Source organism: Rhinoderma darwinii, chromosome 2, assembly GCF_050947455.1.
Source record: "Rhinoderma darwinii isolate aRhiDar2 chromosome 2, aRhiDar2.hap1, whole genome shotgun sequence".
Lineage (NCBI taxonomy): Eukaryota > Metazoa > Chordata > Amphibia > Anura > Rhinodermatidae > Rhinoderma > Rhinoderma darwinii.
The window spans coordinates 270,325,269-270,338,636 of NC_134688.1; the positions used below are offsets into that span (position 1 = coordinate 270,325,269).

At 42.9% G+C, this 13,368-nt stretch overlaps 1 protein-coding gene across 4 annotated transcripts in view; it reads right to left on the reverse strand.

Annotated features, from left to right (window-relative positions):
• Positions 1-405: 405 nt before the first annotated feature.
• The window catches only part of AIRIM (AFG2 interacting ribosome maturation factor), a 39,671-nt gene continuing 26,708 nt past the window's right edge, over positions 406-13,368 (reverse strand). For all 4 annotated transcript variants that reach the window (XM_075853261.1, XM_075853260.1, XM_075853263.1 and 1 more), the window contains 4 exons: positions 9,023-9,295; positions 7,596-7,775; positions 6,137-6,252; positions 406-1,080 (listed from right to left, as the gene is read on the reverse strand). In XM_075853261.1, coding sequence (XP_075709376.1) covers positions 1,028-1,080; positions 6,137-6,252; positions 7,596-7,775; positions 9,023-9,295 — 622 coding nt within the window. In that variant the 3' untranslated portion in view covers positions 406-1,027. The remainder of the gene's footprint in view (positions 1,081-6,136; positions 6,253-7,595; positions 7,776-9,022; positions 9,296-13,368) is intronic.

Sequence of the window (13,368 nt, forward strand, 5' to 3'; positions counted from 1 at the left end):
GTCCCAAAACATGAAATAATATAGACATATTTGGTATCGCCACGACCGTAACAATCTGTACAACAAATGTATAACATTATTTATGATGATCGGTGTATGGTGTAAAAAAAAAAATATTAAAACTGCTGCGCAACTGCTTTTTTTCTGCATTTTAATCTAATTAAAAATTTATAGAAATTAAACGATAATGTATTTGTACCAAAAAATGGTACGTACATAAAGTACAACTCGTCCCGCAAAAAACAAAGTCTCATACAACTACGTCGTACAAAAAATAAAAGCGTTATGAGCGTCGGGATGCAAAGAGGGAAATGTAAAAAAAATTGCTCTGTCCTCAAGGCGAAAATTGGCCGTGTCCTTAAGGGGTTAAACAGGGTTTTGTTTTCTGTAACAATAAACACAAACTTAACAAAATAACCATTTATTAACCATGACAAATCCATTATTCAAAATTACTGTTTGGTTCTTTTTATACTGCAGTTTGAATTGTATGTCAGAAAATACTCATTATATATAACTTTAATAGAAGTCTCCAACCTATGACAGTTTATCGGCATGCAGTGTTTCTTATTGACTCGCATGAAAACCACTGATATCAATAGAAGATTTCTAATTCTTTCCAGAATTACACAAAATAAAATACAGATTTGATGCTCAAAAAATAGTTTGGAGTTATACATTAAAAGGGGTTTACCTTGGGCTTGCTTGGATATTTCCTTATCTTACATAGACTATAATGAAGTGTGCCACATACCTGCATGACCTTCACTCCATTCACCTACTTCCGACCTGATTCTACAGAAAGGAGTACAAGGAATCCCTATTCTCTTGATCTGTGACTATCCTAGCATTTGGACGCCCACTTATCTAGCCTTTAACACCTATCCAGACCAGTCAGGAAGCACATACAATAACTGCGCTTCTCTGGGCTGCACTGAAGGTTGCTACAATACTTTATTCTGACCAAGCAGGTAAAGCACAGGAATTGACACTGATGTTTCTTCGGACTCACAATGTATAAATGATGTCAACAGCTGTATTTTATGTCTTCTCGAAAGAGCGATACATTCAGCAACATATCTGTAGGTAGACAAAACAAATGAATTATTACAATCTGTATACAGTACAACAAAAATGTAAGGGACCATTTACATGGCCAGATATGGGCCATGAAAACAAGCGCCAAACGGGACAGCTCATTGATTGGCATTTGTTTGCTCCTTTCACAAAGAGCAATGATCAGCTATGTATGGGCATGAGCGATCGTTACTGTGATCATTCGTTCCCATACATTTCCATCATGTAAGCAGCACATCTCCATGTTTACACAGGGAGATGGGCTGTCGACTAGCTACTATTTTATTGGCTGCATAAAAGAGCAGATCAGCCAATGAACAAGCTTGTTTACACAGGGCAATGATCGGCAACGAGCATTTATATTATAAACGCTAGTTTTCCCAATCATTGCCCTGTGTAAAAAAGCCTTAACCCCTTAATGACCAAGCCAGATTTTGAAAATCTGGTATGTCTGACTTTATCAGAGAATAACTCTGCAATAGTTTTGTATATCCAAGTAATTCTGACAATGTTTTTTCGTCACATGTTATACTTTATTTTAGTGGTAAAAGTAGACTGATAGGATTTGCGTAAATTAATTAAAAAATTCAAAATTTTAAGACATTTTGTAAAAATTTTCATTTTTCCCTAGTTTGAACTGCAATATGTCACATATGTACATACATACTGTACATTTTTTTTTTAATTAAATATATATTTCCATCTCTTTACTCCATTTTAGCTACACTTTTGAAAAAAAAAAAAAAATATTTTTATTTTTGAGCAATTTAGAAGACTTACAAATTTAATAATAATTTGTTGTCCTGGGACAATTCTGCTGGCTTGACTAGATGATGCCACCCCTCCCCTCCCCTGGGTCTGGCCTCCAAATATAAGATTCTTAATCACTTTTTATTGATAGTGAAGATAGGATTTTCGTAACTCCCATAATAGTGAATTGTAGTTACGGAAACAGCATAGCATTCGAGATACGCTGTTTCCGTAACTGCCATTCACTTCTATGGGACTTACGGAAACAGCATAGCTCAGCGAGCTACCCTGTTTTCTTCTTACATTGACGGAAATCACAAGCGTCAGCGGGAACACAAAAAGGTAGAATGGGGTTTAGGGGGCCCCGTTCTAGAGATAGTTGCAGGTCCCAGAGGTGGGAACCGCATCTCTCTGACATTTATGGCATATCCTGTGGATATGCCATAAATGTCCCTGATGGGAAAACCCCTTTAAGGATAGACATAACCATGCAGCCAGGTGACCAAGTAAATTACACATTTACTATATGTAGGTTGTGCTTACTTAAAGAGAACCTGTCACCTCCCCATACATGTGCAACTAAGTGCAGCATGTAATAGACAGGGCTGCACAAAGCATTTACATTTTTTTTCTACCTGCCTCCGTTATTTAGATATCGGTGACGTAATATTTGGTGCCTAATATTTAAATAACCCCCTGAACTGTCAATGGGGCATGTACTGGCAAGGGGGTGTCTTACTACGTCTGTGACACTGTCCAATCAGATACGGACAGTGTTACAGCAAGAGCGAGGATAGAGGAGAGAGTGTGAGCGCGCACGCTCTCACTCTTCAGATTTCAAGATCAGTCTTCTGCCGAACTGGCAAGGGGGCGTGTCACTGCTACGGACAGTGTAAGAATTGGGGAGCGCTTGCACTGTCCATAGCAGAGACACGCCCCCTTACCAGTTCGGCAGACAAAGTACAAGACTGATCTCTCGCAAGAGCTGAAGAGAGGAGAGTGCACATGCGCGCTCTCCTCTCCCCAGCTCTTACACTGTCCGTAGCAGTGACACGGCCCCTTGCCAGTTCGGCAGAAGACAGATCTTGAAAGCTGAAGAGTGAGAGTACACGCCCCATTGACAGTTCAGGGGGTTATTTAAATATTGTGCGCCAAATATAACGGCACCAATGTCTAAATAACAGAGGACGGTAGAAAAAAAATGTAAAGTGCCCCAAGGTTTGTGCAGCCCTGCCCATTACATGCTGCACTCAGCTGCACATGTATGGAGAGGTGAAAGGTTCTCTTTAAAGGGGTTTTCCTAGTTACAGTTTTATCTGGGCACTATATCTAGTCTCTCCCACAAACTAAGGCCTCATGCACACGACCGTATTTTTTCCCACCCGTAAATACTGGCGTAAATACGGGTCCGGTGTCACACGTATTCCACCCGTTTTGCACCAGTATTTACGAACCCGTGCCCGTAAATATGGGTCCGGTGTCACCCGTATTCCACCCGTATTTACGGGCACGTTTTTGGCGGCAAAATAGCACTGCACTAATCGGCAGCCCCTTCTCTCTATCAGTGCAGGATAGAGAGAAGGGACAGCCCTTTCTGTAATAAAAGTTAAGGAAATTCATACTTACCCGGCCGTTGTCTTGGTGACGCGTCCCTCTCTTCACATCCAGCCCGACATCCCTGGATGACGCGGCAGTCCATGTGACCGCTGCAGCCTGTGATTGACCTGTGATTGGCTGCAGCAGTCACATGGCCTGAAACGTCATCCAGGACGTCGGGCCGGATGTCGAGAGGGACGCGTCACCAAGGCAACGGGCGGGAGACCGGACTGGAGGAAGCAGGAAGTTCTCGGTAAGTATGAACGTCTTTTATTTGTTATTTTTTACAGGTTTATACTGATCGGTAGTCACTGTCCAGGGTGCTGAAAGAGTTACTGCCGATCAGTTAACTCTTTCAGCTCCCTGGACAGTGACTATTTACTGACGTCGCTTAGCAACGCTGCCGTAATGATGGGTGCACACATGTAGCCACCCGTCATTAGGAGAGCTCCATAGACTTCTATGGACTGTCCGTGCCGTTATTACGGCCTGAAATAGGACATGTTCTATCATTTTCAACGGCACGGGCACCTTCCCGTGAGAAAACGGGAAGGCACCCGTCGCCAATAGAAGTCTATGAGCCCGTTATTACGGGTCGTAATTACGACCCGTAATAACGGGAGTTTTTACGGTCGTGTGCATGAGGCCTAAGGCCTCATGCACACGACCGTATTTTTTCCCACCCGTAAATACTAGCGTAAATACGGATCCGGTGTCACACGTATTCGACCCGTTTTGCACCAGTATTTATGGGCCCGTGCCTGTAAATACGGGCCCGGTATCACCCGTATTCCACCCGTATTTACGGGCACGTTTTTGGCTGCAAAATTACACTGCAGTAATCGGCAGCCCCTTCTCTCTATCAGTGCAGGATAGAGAGAAGGGACAGCCCTTTCTGTAATAAAAGTTAAAGAAATTCATACTTACCCGGCCGTTGTCTTGGTGACGCGTCCCTCTCTACACATCCAGCCCGACATCCCTGGATGACGCGGCAGTCCATGTGACCGCTGCAGCCTGTGATTGGCTGCAGCGGTCACATGGGCTGAAACGTCATCCAGGGAAGTCGGGCCGGATGTCGAGAGGGACGCGTCACCAAGGCAACGGCCGGGAGACCGGACTGGAGGAAGCAGGAAGTTCTCGGTAAGTATGAACGTCTTTTTTTTTACAGGTTGCTCTATATTCTGATCGGAATTCACTGTCCAGGGTGCTGAAAGAGTTACTGACGATCAGTTAACTCTTTCAGCACTCTGGACAGTGACTATTTACCGACGTCGCCTAGCAAAGCTCCCGTAATGACGGGTGCACACACGTAGTCACCCGTAATTACGGGAGCCCCATAGACTTCTATGGGCTGTCCGTGCCGTTATTACGGCCTGAAATAGGACATGTTCTATCTTTTTCAACGGCACGGGCACCTTCCCGTAAGAAAACGGGAAGGTACCCGTGGCCAATAGAAGTCTATGAGCCCGTTATTACGGGTCGTAATTACGACTCGTAATAACGGGTGTTTTTATGGTCGTGTGTACTCTTCCCAAAGTGCCCCGTTTCTCCGCTCTCCCTGATCGGCATGTTTCCTTCGTCCTCTAGTGACGTGTCGTCTACCGGTCACATGGGCTAGAATCTGATAGTCCTAGTCCAATATACTGCATGCCATTTAGTGACGTCTCATTTCTGGGGCATTTTTTTTCACAGCAGGGTAACGCGTATGTACTATTAGTTTTAGCTAGCCAGGAAATAGGGGAAGGAGCCTAATACACGCTGCCTAGAGTGTGCAAGGCATTATGTGACATGAAGTCTCAGCATGGCGCTCAGTAAACAAGCAATGAAAATAAACAGTGCGCCCTACGAATGTGAGTATCGCTAATTATTCTTTTTTATACAACATTTTCTAATCATGTTGGCTACAGTAGGAGAACTTGTTTATTTTATATAGGGGAATCTCGGAAAACCCCTTTAAGAACAGCCACAATTTGTGGAGCCTACCGTGTCTGTGTCACTTGCATAATACACCGTAGCCCTTATTCATAAAATTAAAACTTTGGGGTCAATTTGTAAATATACAGGTGGGTGCTCGTAAGCCATAAAATTGTCTTAAGGATATGACGCAATTACAACATGGGCACTCTGGATGCCGATTCTTCCTTTATTGTGGAGGGGGGGGGAGGTTTTGGTTATATTTTTTATTTTTGTTTATATAACTAATATATCATCATACTTTTTTAAACATAGCTTTAATTTGTGCAGTTAAATATCTACACCCTATAATAGAACCTCTTACACAATAATCATCTAACAATAACGAAAAATGCAGTAAGCACAAAATATCAAATTATAACATTGTTATTCTCTATATACTATAATTGTTTTGTTGTTTTTAGCCTGCAATCTGGATTTCCTAAAGGAAGCTTATAGATTACATAATTATACATTTCACCCAAGATAATCTGCAGGTGCGCTCTAATCCACCCAGCTGCTTAAAGGGTTTTCCCATCAGGACAAGCCCTTTCCATATGTCCTATTAGGGAATATGGCTGCCATAAGACACCCTTTAGTTTGCCACAGCAGAGAGCGGCTCTCGCTTTGGTGAACTAAGCATGAACCTGTTTTACATGGTCACCCATTAATTTGATTCTGTAGCACATTTCTCCTGCTCCAGATTGGAATCCCTTGCTTTAGTGTTAGGCAGCATTTTTTTTTATTATTTATACAATACCTTCAACAAGCTGATGCCTTGAAGCAAATTTATCATTTAATCTTTCCCAAGAATGAGATACATTTTTGATGTCTGACAATCGATTATCCTGTAGAAGAAGCTTCCTTTGTAGGTATCTATATGATAGTTAAGGAACTTTCGAAAATGTTTAATATCGCAATCTTAAACTCTTTCGTACTTAAAAACTAGAACATACAGCCATCTTTATAATGACTAATTTTGTGCTAAACCAATGAAGAATACGGATTATAAACACAATTGTTAATATATAAAGGCAAAGTTTCCTTTATTTCATATATCATTAACTGCTAATATCTTCTGGAATTACCAAGTTAAACCCACAATTAAATCGTTGATAATGACCACATTTAGGCCTCATGCACACGAACGTATTTTTTTCCTCCCGTAAATACGATTCCTTGGTCACACATATTTGACCCGTATTGCACCAGTATTTACGGACCCGTGCCCGTAAATACGGGTCCGGTGTCACCAGTATTCCACCCGTATTTACGGGCACGTTTTCGCTGCAAAATTGCATAGCACTAATTGGCAGCCCCTTCTCTCTCTCATTGCAGGATAAAGAGAAGGGGCAGCCCTTTCCGTAGTAAAAGTAAAAGAAATTCAGACTTACCCGGCCGTTGTCTTGGTGACGCATGCCTCTTTCGACATCCAGCCCGACCTCCCTGGATGACGCGGCAGTCCATGTGACCGCTGTAGCCTGTGATTGGCTGCAGCGGTCACATGGGCTGAAACGTCATCCCGGGAGGCCGGACTGGAGGAAGTATGAACTTCTATTTCTTTTACATGTTGATCTATATTGTGATCGGTAGTCACTGTCCGAGTGCTGAAAGAGTTACTGCTGATCGTTTAACTCTTTCAGCACCCTGGACAGTGACTATCCCCTGACGTCGCCTAGCAACGCTCCCGTAATTACGGGTGCACACACGTAGTCACCCGTAATTACGGAAGCCCCATAGACTTCTATGGGCCGGCCCGTGAGTTATTACGGCCTGAAATAGGACATGTTCTATATTTTTTGAACGGCACGGGCACCTTCCTGTAAGCATACGGGGAGGTACCTGTGGCCAATAGAAGTCTATGGGCCCGTAATTACGGGCGTTTTTACGTTTGTGTGCATGGGGCCTTAGTTGTCACTAGGTGCTGAAGAAGGCCATCTGCAGTTTCCTTTATACCTCATAACTTATAGAGTCAATTTTTGGACCTGCAAAAATCGGTAGTTATGAGCTCAACCCCCACATCCATCTTAGAGCTTGAAAGCGGGCACATTCCACAGACCGAATACGCTACCATGTACACAAACAGCTTTTACATGTCATAGAGACATGTCAGGAGATAGTGTCGCTGGGGGTGCAGGGACCGAGTCCATGTCAGATAATGAAATATTGTGCACAAAAGGTTTCCTTAGAACAGCAGAAATGTAATTTAAAAAGGTTACTGGTTTCTGTAATACTTTTCTGTGTCTTGCAGCCACTCTAACATGTCGGCTATAGAAGGGCTGTGAGAAGAGCGTTGCAGGAATGCCTCAAGGTTAAGCTTCTCTGCGTTCACCTCATAAACATAGAGGACCGATCCCACCTGGTGACTCACAGAGTCCTTCACTCTTTGAAGTATACACCTGCAATAATAAACAGCACTAATATTATTAGCATATAGAATATTGCTCTACATAAAAATAAAAAAAATTTATCTAGTAAAACGTCGGTTTTCTAAGACCTGCCGCCTCTCTTTTCCACTGAGCTGCGGTGTTGAGTGGGCAGGCAGAGGTGAATTACATGACCAGTCTCTGCCCACCTGTTCCATAGGAGAGACTGTGCTGACGTCTAATATTTGCCATCAGCACAGTCTTTTGAGGCAGTTTCAGTTCACCACCTCCTCCTCTGTCCCATGAGTGGAAGCGGGAGTCTGAAGCTATGGAGACATCCGTTACAGTGACTATTATAACCACAGTAATATATTTTTTCCACTACTGCGATTTTTGCAGTAATTATTTTTTTGGCCCAAATACAGCTATTCAGGTCCTGGCATTTTATGAAAAGCCCCACGTCTGACTCCAATGAGTTTAATACTAGAGATTTAAGATCAAGACGTAGCCATTCTCACAGTAATGAATTAATTAGCACAAACATCCGACAATGGAAAACTCAATCATCTACAACTCCCTATTCCATTTCTGCTACATTTTGATCAATTGTTCATGGTATGCGATAAGTCAGAATATGCCCTTCGGCTAGTACGTCTCCTAGAGTGGCTGAACCCCGTTAAAGTTAGTCAGCGATTTCCGTCACTGGAAACGGTCACTACAATTCTCACCCTACTGTACTAATCAGAAGGAAAATGGTAATTTCAATGGTCCGGTTGTGACAATTGTGAGATAAATGGAAAAAAAAATGAGAAAATGAGCAGAGTTCTGAACGTACTGCCCCTAACCAATGGCCTCTTCTAACAAATAACTGTGACATTCCTAGATGTTTTTGAGGTAGATATCCTCTACATCAAGGAAATTGCTGAGGAGAAACATGATCAATCCGATTAATAACATCCCAAGATGAAGTTTTTTTTCTCCGAAATGATCAATAAACGAAGTGTTTTTAATGTGGCCATACACGAGATAGATGTTGGCTGACAACTATGTCCCTGAAATCTCCGATAAACATGTATGTTTGTCTTTGCCCAGAAAACACCTAAAGGAAAAGATGACTAGAAGTGTCTGGCAGCTGATTATCTCCTGGGGAGACAAAATATGAGATAGGTTAAAATAAAATATGTCCGACCTTTGTTTACCATGATGCTTAGCTGTTCCCAAACATACAAAATGAGGTAGCAAATACACAAACTTATAATACAACCATTGTGAAAACCTACATCTTATCATTTAGCTTCTCAAGAGCAAGGTCAACTGCTGCCTCAAGCTTATAACGAAGCCGATCCTGTAGATCAGTAAAACCACCGAGAGCCGTCTTCGAAAATGCAACTTTTTGGCAAGACTGCAGCTGCTCAGCCAGGTTAGTCAATGAGCTCACCAAGGGAGCACATTCCACTATAGCACGATTCCATTCCTCGTGTTGCTGCTCTATAGCATCAAAGCACCGTCTAAGGGACTGCTGAACAGAAAGCAGCGCTGCATCTTCTGGCATGCTAGAATAGGATCACACAAAAACAGACATTATACAAACATATACCATATCAGCTGCTTTCAAGTATAGCTCACCTCTTCCAACATACAAAATGTGGCTCATTGTATTGTTAGCAACAAGTAAAACACAATTATCTTTAATTGACATCAGATATTGTTTGGCATCATACAAGGTTATGCTTTGTTCACATGTTGCAGTTTTATGGTAGATTTGCCATCGTTTTGTGAAAATCGTCTCAAAACCATGAAAAACCATTACAAAACCGCAATGTCTGAACACAGCCTTGGGCTTTGTAGTCATGCGCAGAGCTATAACTCTGTTTCAATGCTTTCATAAAACATAAGTGGAAATTTACTAAGTAAAATGCACCAGAATTCTGTCACTGAAATTTGAGTGCATGACGTTTATAAAATATATTATGTGTTTTAGGCACTTCTATATCTAATGCGACATTTTTTAAAAGTGTTTCAAAAAAGTTCCATGGCTGAGAGGAGTCGTAAAAAAAGGCCAAATTTATTAAAAACCTCAGTGAATTTATGTACCAGCCATGAGCAGAAATATCGCACTGCGGTCTACCACAATCACAAATTCTATAAAAACATCATAAAGCCCAAGCCGAATTCTGGCTCACTATACAATATTCTTTGTGACTTACACTAATACAGATACATACAATAACTCATACGCAATGCCATAGGACAAAGAATATTAACTTTTTATGTACACTCTTGACAAGGGACCTGCAGAATGGCGTTTGTTTTTGTAATTAAAGGATTAGAAAAACTTACATGCTTTCTTTCATAAACAGTGCCACACCTGTCCATGGGTTGTGCATGGCATTGCAGCTCAGCTCCATTCAAGTGAATGGGGCTATTAGACAATACCACATTCAACCTTTAGACAGGTTATTTTGAAGACAGCAGCCATGTTTTTCTTTCATGGACAACCCCTTTAAGGGAGTCCAACTAATGCACTGACTTTTTCAGTGTCTTTGTTCACATCTTTTTATGTGAACATGTTCAGCGCATGCGTATATGCTGAACATAGCCATAGGCATGCAACCGACAGAGGCAAAAAGAGTGTAGGAAAGACTGCGCCTTCCCGTAGAATGTGCCACTGCAAAGTAATATACACCACGCAATATATTTTTAACATTGGGATCAAGAGGCGACGTAAACTTTTGACACAAGGCTTTCACGAGGTGTGAACCAAGCCTTAACCCCTTAAGGACACGGCCAATTTTGGCCTTGAGGACAGAACTATTTTTTTACATTTCCCTCTTTGCATCCCGATGCTCATAACTTTTATTTTTTGTACGACATAGCTATATGAGACTTTGTTTTTTGCGGGACGAGTTGTACTTTATGTAGGTATCATTTTTTGGTACAAATACATTATCGTTTAATTTATATACATTTTTATTTTGGCGTAATTTTACGCGTCGCTGTCAAAAGACGGCGCGTAAAATTACGCCCGCGGCAAAGAAGTGCAGGACACTTCTTGGGACGTATTTGGAGCCATTTTTCATTGACCCCAATGAAGAACAGTTCCAATTACGTCCGTAAAAGACTCCGCGAAAAACGCGAGTCCATGAAAAAACTTCTGAAATTCAGGAGCTGTTTTCTCCTGAAAACAGCTCCGTAATTTCAGACGTATTTTGTGCTGTCGTGTGAACATACCCTTATTTTCTGTGACGCGATCAAAGTGCAGTCCCCTCTCCTTGAACGCCGCGATCAGCTTTCATCAGCATTCAAAGGGTTAACGGCAGAGAGAGGATGTTTCTCTTCTCTCCACTGTCAGAGCGGGGCCGTGGCTGTGTATTAAAGCCGTTGCCCTGCTCTCGATCGCGCGCACAGACGGCTGTCACACAGGACGAGAATGCTCGTCCTAATGCGCGAAGTACCCGCCGCTCAGGACGAGCATTCTCGTCCTGTGTCTGCAACAGGTTAAAGGGAAGGTTTCATGATTTATTTATTTTTGTAATTATATTGCTTTTTATATAATGTAAAGAAATTTATGTTTTTTTTTATTTATGTTGTCACTTTCAAGTTTTTAATGTATTAATACTTTTACTTCTCTATGGGGGCTGCCATTTTTTTTTTATCTCTGTATGTGTCGATTAACGACACATACTAGGATGCTATGCGGCACATACAATCCCATAGTGAATGCAAACGGGAGCCGTTCCATTCTCAGAAGCATGCGCCGCCTGTGTGTGAACTGTGATTGCGCAGTTCACACATAGACCAGAACGAAGCTCGTTCCTAGAGAGAAATCCGGCGCCATTTTCATGTGGAACAAAAGCCGCTGCCAGACAGTAAGATGACGACTTCTGGCCGTGGCGTCCGACCATATGTTCAACTAAGCGAGGCGGAAGGAAGAGGAGCGTAGGCGGCAAGAACTTGGTAAGACGCTCAGAAAATGGCGGCACACAATGTAGGCGGTTTGAAGACATTCAAACCCCTCCCCCGCCTGGCACTAGCCAGAAGGAGAGAGGGGGGATTGTGTGAGGACACTAGAGGAGAGTGTGTCCACCCCAAATTTGCAGCAGAAATCAATGAGGTTGCTTTACCACAGTGACCATGCTGCAATTTTGGGAACTGCTCCCTCTAGTGGCCAGCACATGGAAATATTGTAAATTAGAATCTAATTTATACTATTTTATGACTTGTGAAAAAATGAAAAAAACATTAAAACAATGTGTAATCAGTCATATACTCATTGTATAACTGAAAAAAAAAAAAATATGGCTATATAGGGAAGGGTAATAATTTTACAAACATACTTATGTCGCCCAAGTCAGAACCGTACAAGTGCCTTTATTCCTCCGATTGCCATATGCAAATGATCACTGAAGTATTCTGCCACTAAGGTGTCAATATTAGCAGTGAGGGGGGGGGGATATGGAGAGCGGAGCCTGACCGGGGTCTAAGAATGAGAGGAGGAGTCATACTAGGGACTAGGAATGAGAAAAAGAGCCCTAATGGGGACCAGGAATTAGATGGGAGCCATGCTGGGTAACAAGATTTAGAGGGGTGCCACATGAGAGAGGGGAAATGCTGGGGAGTAAGAATTAGAGGGGAACCATGATATGGAACAAGATTTAGAGGGAAGCCATACTAATGTCATAGTAGGAATAGGCTGTGTTCACATCAGCGTTGCCCTTCTGTTCAGGGGTTCCGTCTGCGGTTTCCGTCGGGTTAACCCCTCAACGGAGAGGCAAACTGAAACCTTAGCTTCCGTTTACCTCACCATTGATCTCAATGGTGACGGAAACGTTGCTAAAGGTTTCTGTTTGTCACCGTTGTGACAGGGCTCGGTTGTTTTGACGGAATCAATAGCGCAGTCGACTGCTGGGGACTAGGTATGAGAGGGATGGCATCCTGGGGCCTACGAATGAGAGGGGGGCATGCTGGTGCCTATGAATGAGAGGGGGCATGCTGGTGCCTACGACTCCAAGGGGGGCATGCTGGGGACTAACAATGAGAGGGTTAGCCATGCTGGGGACAAGGAATAAGAGGGAAGCCATGAAGGACCACAAAGAACAGTGGAGACCATGCTGGGGACTGGGAATGGGAGAGAGGACATGCTAGAGACTAGGAATGAGAGGGGGCAATGCGTAGGACTAGGAACGAGAGGGAAGCCACGCTGAGCACCAGGAGGAGTGGGAGCCATGTTGGGTCCTAGGAATGAGAGGCGAGACATGCAGGGCACTAGGAATGAGAGGGGAACCATGCTAGGGACTAGGAATGAGAAGGGAGACATGCTGGGCGCTAGGAACGATAGGGGAACCATATTAGGGAACAGTAATGAGAGGGGAGCCATGCTGGGGACCACGAATGAGAGGGGAGCCATGCTGGGGACCAGGAATGAAGGATAGCCACTCTAAGGACCAGAACGTGGGGATGGGATTATTTCTATTTCTATTTTTGCAGATCACACCAAGTTATGTAGTATTGTTCAGTCTATAGAAGATGTTCGAAATTTGCACTGTGATTTGAACACACTAAGTGTTTGGGCATCCACGTGGCAAATTACGTTTAATGTAGATAAATGTAAAGTTATGCATCTGGG